The sequence below is a fragment of the Anoplolepis gracilipes genome, chromosome 1, assembly GCF_047496725.1.
Source record: "Anoplolepis gracilipes chromosome 1, ASM4749672v1, whole genome shotgun sequence".
Taxonomy (NCBI): Eukaryota; Metazoa; Arthropoda; class Insecta; order Hymenoptera; family Formicidae; genus Anoplolepis; species Anoplolepis gracilipes.
The window spans coordinates 15,593,293-15,606,503 of record NC_132970.1 but is presented as its reverse complement, the minus strand read 5'-3'; the positions used below and the strand labels follow the sequence as shown (position 1 = coordinate 15,606,503).

The 13,211-nt window shown below is 25.1% G+C and overlaps 1 protein-coding gene and 1 long non-coding RNA gene across 2 annotated transcripts; one reads left to right on the top strand and one right to left on the bottom strand.

Annotated features, from left to right (window-relative positions):
• LOC140670550 (uncharacterized) lies at positions 1-2,007 on the top strand. The gene is made up of 3 exons (XR_012047583.1): positions 1-363; positions 512-636; positions 1,903-2,007. It is a non-coding gene; the product is annotated as an uncharacterized lncRNA (long non-coding RNA).
• A 5,493-nt stretch (positions 2,008-7,500) lies between these two features.
• LOC140663112 (uncharacterized) lies at positions 7,501-11,031 on the bottom strand. Its single transcript, XM_072887063.1, has 8 exons — positions 10,728-11,031; positions 9,689-9,740; positions 9,355-9,593; positions 9,095-9,289; positions 8,852-9,037; positions 8,252-8,526; positions 7,992-8,166; positions 7,501-7,640 (listed from the first exon to the last, which is right to left on the bottom strand). Exons 4-8 carry the CDS (start codon positions 9,261-9,263, stop codon positions 7,501-7,503), a joined length of 945 nt encoding a protein of 314 aa, XP_072743164.1. The 5' UTR covers positions 9,264-9,289; positions 9,355-9,593; positions 9,689-9,740; positions 10,728-11,031.
• Positions 11,032-13,211: the final 2,180 nt, after the last annotated feature.

The following is a 13,211-nucleotide window of genomic DNA, read 5'->3' as shown; positions in this document are numbered from 1 at the left end:
TTTATGGATATCCCAAGAGAAAAGCAAATTTTAGAAAAATTATTTACTATTTCAGCACAATATTTTAAACCACATATTTCTTGCTCAGTTATAAAAACATGGTTAAATGATATTACGCAAGAATTTTTATCCCGCCTTAAACAAAAATATCCTGCACATTCAATATTCTCGACACCTTTTGAACAACTTTCTTTTTGGAAAGACAACAACATTTATGACCATTTTTGGAATGCAGTAGAAACGAAGTAAATTATGGATGAATTACGTGCTTTTATATATTATTTGCGAGAAAATTTCTATGATTTATTAGAACGACTAGATACAAATATAAAATTCAGAGAAGTACTTAGAAATGCACATTATGTAAGTTATTTCAGATTATAAAATTATTAATTTAAAATTATGTTAAAGAAATTTTATTTTTTTTGTTCTGTTTATCATAACAATAACATGTTATTCATATCTTATAAATGTTCAATATACAATTTTTCTAATTTAATTTATAACACAGGATACAAAACATATATCTGTACTGTCTATGTGTCACTGCATAGCCAGAAGACTCGGTGTACGGTGTGCTCTGGTGCTTTATAAAAGTCGTTTCGAGCCTATTGCAATCGTATGGAAACTAAAATAGTAAGTAAATAATTTTACTTTTTGAGTGCTTTCAATCTTTTTTGTTTCTATTTTTATATATACACTTTTATACACATATTATACATATTTGTATATATGTATATACATATACATAAATACATGTATGTATGTACATATGTGTATATTGTTCATTGTAAAGTTACGGTTTTTCGAATACTTGTTTGTAATTAATTTATAAATCATTTATTTATTTACTTTACATCCAAGCATTTTATATATTCAAGTAAATTTAAAAAACATTAATAATAGTTAATACATTTTTTAATTTAATTTGTATTAGGTGTATTATTTTGTACCTATTATAACATATTAAGAATTTTTAATTTATAACATTAAGTAAATTATATACTTCTTGAAGAATTCATTTTAATAGATTTTATATACAAGAAATTAAATGTATTGATTTATATAAAAAAATTACATTTGTGTAATTATATATACAGAGTGTCCGGTAAAGATTGACTCAACGCTGGTGAGCAGATAGAGTGCACTAAACTGAACAGAAAAGTTCTTAACCATTTTGCAATTTTGCAATAATTATTGAGAAATTAATTAAAAAATATCGACCAATTCGTGAGTATTAACACGAGGCGAGAAAAGCCACCCCGCTGTCACGTAGTTGCACGTATAGTAACCGTGTAACGGTGGGCTGTCTCTTTTCGCGGTGTTCCTAGCGACCCCTTGACAGCGGGCTGTCTTTTCGCAGAGCGCTAATGTATTGGCGCGAATTGGCTGATATTTTTTAATGAATTTTTTAGTAATTATTTCAAAATGATGAAGGACTTCTCTGTTCAGTTTAATGCGCTCTACATGCTGACGAATGTTGATTCAATCTTTACCGGACACTCTATGTATATACATATATATATATAAAATGAAAAAAGTTTTATTTCAAAAGACTATAGTTTTTCGACACTTTGTACATATAAGAAATAAATGTATGATCTGCTGCACAGAAATTTAATATATATCTAACATATATTAGATGAAGTTCGCTATTTTGTTTTGATTTTTGCGGTCAAATATGATATGAATCGAAGAGTCAGTGTGCCATAGATGTGAAAAAATTATGTTCTATATATAAAACTTTTTTTTGTTTATAACTTTTTAACAAATAACGAGCGACGGTTAAGCCCTTTTGAAGGTTACTCAGGTTGATGACAATATATGTCAAGGTCAAGGTCATTGAAGCATTTTCCCCTAAACAGAAGTTTTACTAAATATATATTTTTTTCTTATTTTCAGTCGTGCAGAAAAAAATATGACAGAGTTGTTTCATGTACGTGACGATTCCTATCAACTTTATCCATATGCTGGACAAAATTATCATTATAAAGAACTTTCTAATATAGAGGTTAATAACTTTTTATAAGTAGTTTTTATTAATTTTAGCGGTACAAGAATAACAAAAAATAAAGATTGGGGTCATAATTGGCTATGGCTATAGAGACGTTGACAGTTTGTTAAAAAAATCTCATATGTCGTCGGAATTTTCATATCTGAGTCGATGCTACGGATATATCTATGGTATGATCGTTTGTCGCCCTTCATCAACTCATCGTATTAAAGAAGGTCTTTATAAAAAACAACCGCATTACACAATTCTCCTCGAGAATAATGAAATATGTTATGTGGAAGATGATAAATATTAATTTACATTTTATTAGCATTTTTACACACATATGTATTCTAATGCATCATCTATCATTTTTATATAATCTGTATTGTATTGTAAAATATATCTTTTTTTATTTTAACGGCTTTATCGTTATATCCACCAAAATGGATAGAAAATGTAGAAATAGGACGATACTTTTCTAAATTCCAGTGTAATTATTATTTACCAAATAAAAGATTAGCAAAACTTTATCCGGGCAATACTGCTACAATTTGCAAGATACTTTTTAATCAATAGTTTTTATTATTTTAAAGTGTACAGTTTGTTATATAAATGTATTAAAATAATGCTAAATAAATGTTGCAATTTTTTTATAAATATTGAAATAAATTTGAAACAAAATATATTAAAAACAGAATTGTTTAAAATTATGTTATCACTATTAAGTTTTCGAGATTTATTTCTTTAATAACTAATCGCACTACTTATTTTATTAATAAATAGTCTCAAACTCTGACACGGATAAATTGACTTTGCACAATATTTCTTATTATATTATAATTTGCAATTTAAATCTTATATGCGTAATATTAATATATGTATACATATCTGTATATCATATATATATCGATCGACTCCTAAAAAACAGTAACGAAAAAGGAAGTAAGTTGCTTTGTGTGATACATGAGCGAGCGGCGCAAAAAGATGAAAAAGTATACATTTTACATTCGGCAATGTTTTTCTGATATCTTATAAATAAGATAGGACATAAATAGACTATGTTGTTGAATATAAAGCATATAAATTTAGAGTTAAATCATATAAGAAAATTAATAAAATTATTAATACAGTAATAAATGCTTTAACATACATTTATTTATGTTATTCTGTGTTATGTAAAAGTTATATTTAAATAAGAGAGAAAGAGAGAGAGAGAGAGAGAGAGAGAGAGAGAGAGTATTCCTCGTGCGTATTTTGATTAATTAATTAATACGATAGTTTTAATCGTCATATCTTGATTACAAAATAAAATATATAATTTTTTTGAAATAGAGATTTTTGGTATGTTATAATCTTGATCTTTTCTAAAATATATGTATACTATAAGAATTCTGGGAAAAACAAGAAAAAAAGTGAAAAACAAGAGAGAGGGAGAGAGAGATGGAGAGGGCAAAAGGGGGGAAACTCAATTTAAATTGAATTTCTTTAATGCTAGATGTTTCGCTTGTATTGCAAATCCCTTTTTTTGTGTCTCTTTCTGCGTGCTGTTATCAGTGGTCGCAATATTTTTAGTTGAAAGTTGTTATAAATTGTTTAATGCACTTGCTGTGCTCTCTGCGACTGAGTTGTAATTCTTCGATATATTTACATAAGGTAAACAATGATAAAATCCTATTTTTTATTACCGTAAATACATTTATGTTTTAAAATGATCTTTTCTTATTAATTTCATACTGTGTCTATGTAAATATTGATTACTTATAATTTTTTATATGATCAAAAGTAAATAAATACGTTTTGAGGCTTAATAAAATATTAGCCCACAAAATGTTGTACTTTTCATTTTTATACTAGAGAAAGAACGAGAGTATACATAGATGCTGTCTTTCAAAATTAATATCAAAAATTATTACATTAAAGGATATTTTTCCATGTTTTAAAGAGAAAAATATTAATTATAACAAGAGAATTGTTTTTATTTATTAATTTATAATTATAATTTAAAAATACATATCTATATTCTTATCTTCTATATATCATATTATAATATACAACTTTTAAGAAGTTTTAGACATCAATGTTAATGAAATAAACAAGTTTTGGAGGTAGTCCATTATACCCCGCATGAAAAGCATATCACGGCTTCACGAAAATCTAGGCTTTTACTAAATCAATAATCTCGTCTATTTAAACTATTATTTTATAATAAACTTGTGTTTTTTCTTATAGTGGATATTCCAAAGAATATTTTTAGTAAAAAAAAAAGATCGATTTATTTTTTTTTAATATGTTGAAAACTTGCTCAATGCTTACGTTTGCTGTTTTACCCCACCTTTCCCTATATGTATAGATAATTTTATTTCATTCGTGTTTCGGTATCTTCCACGATACGAAAGCAAATAAGGAAAATGTTAGTAAATCAAAATACGCCGATTAAACAAGATAAAAAGACCATTGTGTGGAGTCTGTCACAGTAATGAATGCACAAATATAATCATTACTGTTAACATAGTAAAAGAAATTTAGACATTTCGATCTACTTTGAATCATTATCGATCAAACAATGAGTTACATTGGCAAACTATAATTAAAGTACAGAGAACAATACATTTAAGGCAGATTCCAATAGTCCGTTGTCCCTTTATTGTTTTATTTAATTCGATTAACACATAATTGAATTAACACAGAAATCAAACATTGAATAAATGGGAATCAAGGTAATATCGTGAGTAATTTATGTCCTTTGAGCTTTCTTATCGTATAAAGAAAACAATTCGCATAGGCTTCAGCGATAATAATTTAAATGCAATATATGATGTAAGGATGAGTGAGTATATATTTAAAATTGAAAAAAAAAACAAATCTAATTACAATACCAGACGTTTCGATTTTTTTCTTTAGGATTCCCAGTGGTACGCAAATTATTAATACAGTATTTAAAACGTTACTAATAATGTCGGTCAAGGGTCAAAGTAAATAAGGGCCAAAATATATCAAAATAAAAATGCAAATAATGGTGAAGAAATATAAGCTGTTATCAGATAAGATAGTACGACTTCCGAGACCGACATAACTTGCGAAATTCAAGTTGCGTCTTATCTTAACATTTTACTCTGTACTGTTGTTTTTGATCTTTTAACTGTAAAGGTATGTGTTGATCTATTTTCGATAAGTTTATTAATATGTAAAAATTTTTAAAAATCTAAAAAAATTTACATATCTTCTTTGGTTCTTTTAAATAAAGACTAGAATAATAAATTTTAAGAAATAATTTGCTTAGGTAAATATATTGTTTTACGAGTATTCATTTTCGAGAAATTGATGCTGTTAGAAAAATCATGGACAAAAATTATTCACAACTATGAAATAAGGGTTAATAATAGTGCGTTAGGAACAGATATAGCATTTGAGTGATCGTATTGTACAACTTTCTACGTCAAAGACGACTTTAACATCAAGATACTCAAAAAAATTGAAACGTGTCTCTTTCAAGCTAACGTAAATTGTAAATTAAAAAGGAATTTGTTTTTGAAATCTGGAAAATAAAAAACTATCAAATTAGAGTATTGCCACGGTTTTTTATGTTTTCGACAATTAAAAAATTTGCATTACTTATGATTATGTATAATGTCTATTTTGTTTAAGTATATTAAGAGAAGAATACTTTATAAAAAAAATATTATATAATGATTTTTTTATACAATTTATTAAGAACATTAGCTTGGAAACTATCATGAATTTTAAGTCTACATGTAAAAGATTATGGTAGGTAAAATTGCAAAAAAAATTTTGGAAATTTTATCAAAGAAATTTTATCAAAGAAAATTTGATTAAAGAAAATTTTATCAATTTTATCAGATTACTTTTTTACTTATAAGTTTTTTATATTAATATTTTTAAATTTAACATCAATTTAACTCATTCAATTTTTGTTGATTAACAAAGTATCTTTACGAAAACAGCAAAGTTATTACATTGTTACATTATTTAAGTTGTGTCTATTGCTTTACTACATATTGAGCTTGTTTTCTAACGTTACAATTTAGTACGATTGTAATAAAAAATCTAGTAAAATTATTACTAGTTTTTTTAACAGAAACTAACCCTAAACCTACTCTATCTTAATGTTTGGCTCACGTGTCTCTACTTTGAATTCTCCCTTAATATATTGTTATAACAATATTTATTGTACAAATACTTATGAAATATGTGTGCCTGTATGTGTATTATATAATTGTATATAATAATCACGACAAACATTGTTCAATACGCGCATATATTTTGAATAAGTTATAATATTACTAAATTCAGTCGTTCGATTGGAAGATAGCAACATACATTATAATTAGAATCAAATGATACAGAGTGGAAAGCCAAAAGATCAATCAAGGCTACTTTTGGCATATTTTTGATCCAGACGATACGAATGAACATCCGCAGGTTACTTGGCACAGTTTACTCATATCTAGGTCAAAGTCACGTCCTCGGCGAGACTAAGAAGGTATTTAGCCCGAAGGCGCATTATTCTGCCTCTGTCTTCGGATCTGAGCGCCTCCAGGCCAAGTTTGGTCCGGAGATGAGTGAGGCCTTATTTATGGATTTGCGTGTAGTCTTTGAAACGAATGATTTCTTTGTCAACAAAGATAATCGAATTATCACAAGATACTATAAATCAACAGTCCACATTTCTTACAAAATGTGTATAAAAAAATTGAATAAATCTATTCTCTATAATATTAATATTTTGTTTTATAAATTATAATATAATTATGTGTGTGTATATAATTAAAATGTATCAATTAAAATTATATATAACTTATATATTAATAATAGTTTGATGTTATTTGATATAAAAAAATAATGTCTAGTATTATATTTCTGTTTGTATATTATTTACTTAATTAATTAAATTTAATTATCCATGTGGGAAATTACTACTGGTGAGACAATGGTCCAGTACCGATTTTCAGTATTGAGTATTGGCGTTGTACTAGATTCCAGTACTGTTGCGATATTGGTAAAATACTGGGATGATAGAATTGGGCCAAGACTTGAATTACAGTTCTATTGTGTTACTGGATTCCAGAATTGCTGCAGTACCGATTCCCATTATTAAATCAGTACCGGTTTTCAATATCAAAACAGTACCAAAAATCAATACCAGTTCTCAATACAATAACAGTATTGAATACTCTTTACCGATTATCATTACTCTAACATTACCGAGGATCAGTATATTAATAAAAATATTTATTAATTATATAATATATATTATAATAAAATAAAATAATTTTATTATTTATTTATTATTTATTAATAATATATACATTTATTTTATTAAATTTATTTTTATACATTCATATATATATATATATATATATATATATATATATATATAACATATAGATATAGAAAATTTAAGGAATATTTAAAATTATTAATTTTACATATATGAAATATAACACATTAAAAATATAAAATATTAATTTTAAACATTATATAATTTAATTCGAATTGGTAATCTTATCTAAATTTCCTTTTTCTTTACGTCCTCCCTTGCGATCTGCTGCTATCGTAAACCATCGACTCATTGAAGAATTTATTTCTTTTTCTTCTTCTGTCCCAAATTTACTTATTAGAATATCTATATCAAAATTGATAAAAAAGAACAAATATTTAAATAAATATTTAATTAAGTGTTAATGTTTTTATATATATCCCTTTATAATTATTTTTATAATTTATATAATATTTATATAAATAATTATATAATAATAATTTCTTTAATAATTATATAAATAATCTTTATAATTATAAATATAATTAAAATTATATTTATAAATAACAATATATTTATTTATTTCAGTTTAAGTTTGTGTGTATATATGCACACACACAAACTTAAATTTTGATTATATATATATATATATATATAATATAAATGTTTATATTAAAGATTAAGTTTATATTAATATAAATTTGAAATTATGCGTACCCATCAGTAAACTATATATTTTTGTTTTGTTGAAATTTAATTTTTTGCTTTCACTTCGTCTTCCAAAAGCCGTGAACAATATTTGTACTTCTTTATCCATCACAGCTGATAATGTATTATGTATCGCCTTTTTGTGCGTTGGTGTTACATAAACGTATTTCTCAAATAATGTACGCTGTAAAAATACGAATCTATTAAGTATTTTATTTATTAAATAAAATTATTAAAGTAAAATATGAGTTTTGAAGAAAATTAATTACCAAGGCATCTTTTTTTTCGTCAATTTCCATTAAAGCATCCAAAGTTTTGAATTCATCTAATGTAGATGTTGGTATTTTAATTTCAATAATCTGTTTTAGAGTCGAAATTGTATTTATTTTATCTTTGGGAAGTAAATTTAACAATAAATTGTTTTTTAACTCTTCAAAACTTTTTCGCATGTCACATAAGATACTTCTTTTTATATTATCCATTTTTTTTTGTATCAATGTTTTTACTTGCTCATAACAAGCATTAGCAATGATTTGAGTGAATTCTGATATGAGAAAATAAGTTTTTTTAATATTTAAAATAAATTTTTATTTTCTTAATAATAATATAATTCAGATTTTCTTATGATTTTTAAAAATCATAAGAAAATCTGAATTATATTATTATTATTATTATTATTATACATATTACTTAAAAAAAATCCTTGGGTTTAGAGTCCCCAGCTTTAGTCGCCAAGGAAATTTTATTATATACAATATTTATTATATACAATTTATTATATCAATATTATATTGAATTATAAATCTGTGAATCATATTATTGTTAATTTTTATTATTTTTATTATTTTTAAATATTAAAAATACTATACCATTATTTCTAGTATAATCATTATGTGATTTAGGTTTTTTAAATGTGTTTGAAGTTTCGGCTTCGTCAAAGAGAGAAAGAATCTCTTTACGCTTAATTTTTTTAGCTGTTGAATCTTGCGTCAAACTTTTTGTTGAATTGGATGAAAGAATAACTGATTCCGATGAACTGGTTAAAGCATCATTGTCTATGAAATAAAAATATTAAATATATAAACAAAAGAATATTTACGAACAATAAATACCTTTATCTGATTCCATAATTCTTCTTTTTATAATTTTTCGATGCGAAAATGTTTCAAATTCTAAATCAGGATTGTTATTTGAATCATCTGTTTCTGTATCTGATAATTTTTCGGGTACATCAGATATTTCACTAGACAGTAATACAGTGTCTTCGTACATGCGTGCCATGCGTCGTTGTCCCTGATAGAAGTTATCTATAATATAAATAATTTGAAATATATTCTTTTTAACATTTTTATTTTTATTAACTTTTACTTACTAGCATCTTTCAATAATTTGACAGGATATTTTTTCCATGTTAATTCCGGAGCTTTACATTCTTTACTCCATTCTTGGACCTTACTATAATCCGATTTTGGTGGATATTGACAAAGCCATGTGCGTTTAGGTTTTAATAACCAATCTTTTGGTACTAAATCGATACACAATTTTTTATTTTATCGTCGAATATGGTTAAACCAGACTATTAGGTGTGTAATATTTTCACTTAATTCGGTTCTATACAATTAACATTAATAATTAGTTACAATTGTTTTATTGTAAAAAAAACTGTTAAAGCAATAAAATATTTAGAAATCAACCATTATACTTACAAATACGAAAAATTACTCATATTGTGTTGACGTATATCCGTTTTGTAATGAGCTGCTTTATATAGCGACGAAGTAACAACATGCAATAATGATATTTTCGTTAAAAGTAATAAAATATTGAATTGAACTTAAAATACAATTTCACTTTTTTTCACAAAATAAAAATTTATTAGGGAAAATATAAATAATGATATAAATGGTAGAAGGAAAAAAGAAAAAATATTGAACATCACACGCTTTGAATTTATTGCGTTGTAGTTGCAATCAACGAACAAATGCATATCTAAAGTCCAAATTGATCGATAATATATATACAATATACATTTTAAAATGTATTGAAAATATTTATTCAATGCAAAATTAAATATATATACATCATATTTATGTACATTTACTTACATATATGTACGTGAATTATTACTATACATTAACTATATGTATTATATAAAATATTGAAAATATGATATATGATATATTATATATCATATAATAATATATTTTATTTTACAATAATTTTATAGAAAATCTACCAAAGCTGAAAATTTAACTGTGTTATAATTGTGTGACATAAATAATATTCTTAACGTTTAAAAGTACACATTTATGTTTAATTTCTTTAAGTTGAAAAACGCGACGATATTTGCTTAAAGTAACTTGCCATAAACCGACATGAGATGATTTATAAGGATAATTAAAAACATCTCTTTTGTCATGATATAATAATCCTTTTATTAATACTAGTTTTTCTTTATTTAAAACATCATCTTGTAATTTTGAGTAAATTTTATTAATTTGAATAATTTCGTTATTTTTAAGTTGCACAACATTATCAGAAGAAATATTTGTAATAGTTATTCCATTATTATTATTATTATTCATTTGTATAATATAAATCAAATTCTTTTGTATAGAATTATTGTATTTGAATACATAATTTTGTTATTAATTGTATTCAAATATAATATAATAGGTATTATTAATTATATTTGAATATATTAAATTCATAAAAATTAAAATTTCAAATTTTTATAACTTTTACCCGAAACGTTGTTTTCTAGTGGATTCTTTTTCTCGTCTTCTTTTAAGTTATATTGTCTCATATATACTTTTTTTGCCATACTTGCTTGCGTGTTAAGAAATATGATATTAACACTATCTATTATACAATTTATGGTATCGAACACAAGAATAGAACTGTTTAGTCGCAACGTATTCGTAGAATAATTTTGTTAGGAAAGGTCACGAAGGGAGATACTATTTTCTGAAGAACATAAATATTGATACACAGTTTAAATCTGACTAATGTTTGTTTTGTATCTTATTATTTAACGATCTTTTGAAATTCACGCTATTTACCAACATGAAATAAACTTAAAAATAAAATTAAAGAGTAAAAACTAATATCGGTGCAGTAATTTTGTTATTTATTTTGTCATAGAATACGAACAGAACATCGAACTTATTAGAAATTATGAGTCTTAAAATCAAATCGCATTCTTTTTAAACTTAAGATCTACGAGACTAATATACGTATAAATTATTTTAAATTATGTAAAATTAAAATAAAGTATGTTTTATAATATAAACCACATGAGAAAACACTGAATTAAAGTACTGCTACAATTTTATAATATTATAATTTTTATTTTAAATAATATCACTGTGTATAAATAGTAACCTTGGTAGTAATATGCATTTAAATAAGAGTATTTGTTTTTATATTTATTTGTCTATATAAGATTAACTTGCATAATACTCTCTTTAACTTTTATGAATAACTACGTAGGCAGTTCGATAATAAAGGTACAGGCGTTGATTATAAAATGCGATTTGTACGCGCAATCTTGAAATCACAAACAAGTATTGTTACATAAAGAAAATAACTAGTAGTTGTCCAAGCATTGTTATCTTCTATTCACTGGTTGGAGCATGGTAAGCAAATGAAATGGTTAAAAATTATTCCAAGTTCGAGGTGCGCATAGTTATGAAATTTTTTCAAACAGAAGGCGTGAATTATAGTGTAAAATTTATTGTTAGGTCAATGAATATTTATGACCAAAATGTTTTAAGCCAAAAAGAAGTATGCGTATGAAATGAATGCAACAAATTCAAAGATAGCCAAACGGCATATCTTGGAATGTTAGAGATGTATTTGTTAGGCCATCTTTGAATTTGTTGCGCTATACACACTTCTTGGCAATAAACATTCATTCTGATATAACAATGAATTTAACAATATAACACGAGTCACGTCTTCTGCTTGCAAAAATCTCATCTACATCAAACGTGGTATAACTTTTAATCACACTAGCCATTTCATTCGCTTGCCAAACTCTGACCAGTAAATAGAAGACAATAACGCTTGCACGGCTACTAGTCTTCCCTTCTATGCAGCAATACTTGCGTCTGATTTCGAGATTGTACGTACAGATTATCTTATAATCAATGTCTATGCCTTTTATTATCAAACCGTTTTTGCATATATCTTTCCGAACTTATAATAAAACCGTATATTTTTTTGTTCAAAAATTTTCCGTTCAAACTTTATGTCTTCTACAATTTTATAATTCTCTCCAAACGTAATAAAATATGTTATGTGCCGCAAGGTATATAAAGTATTAGTAGGATTTTTGTATATTTTCTATAATCTTTTTTTTTCATTTATAAAATACATTTGTTTATTCTAAATGCCATTTTGATATGTTCACCAAATGGGATCAAAGATGATGGGGTAGGACAATTCTTTTGTATATTCGAAGGCACTCACTGTACCAAATAAAATAATTAAATTTAATTAACTAATGCTATAAATAGAACTATAATTTTAATATCGGATAAAAAATGATTAATTATGATTTGTTTAATGGGAAAGTTATTAACTTCAGATAATTAAATAATAAATAATATAGTAGATAATTCATCATTATAATTTTACAAATTCTAGCATAGTCTATTTCTGCTTCAGTTTATTGTCGTGAATAAGTATATATAAATGTTGTTTCAAATTTGTCGCATCATTTTTGAAATTTGTTTTCAAGTCACGTCTTCAACAAGTTTACTGGTAGTACAAGTGTTCCGGTTCTCACATACCTATGATCCTGGTCAAGCCATCGTTTCCCACATTAATTGTGATTCTTCTTTTTCTTGTGACAAAAAAAGAATTTAATCTCTTGGAAACAGGATCGTTTTCGGTTAAACCCACCATAGTTGACCCTCTCAACATATAGTCCAGCATGCACAAAAAGAAACAAAGAAACGATTCGTGCAAAACAGTTGGATGCTCTTGATTAAGGAAAGCACTGTATCGACAATATTATATTAAATTCTGGTTTCCCATTTTTTTCTGGATAATAAAATACATAATATATGCTAAAAATATGACATATAATTAACAGAAATTAAAAGAGCATTTTTATATTAATTTTTTTTTATTATTATAACATATTTTATTTAAAAAAAATTTTGTTTATAGATTCTTATGTTAACACCTGATAAATAATATATTACTTTTTAAGAAAAATAA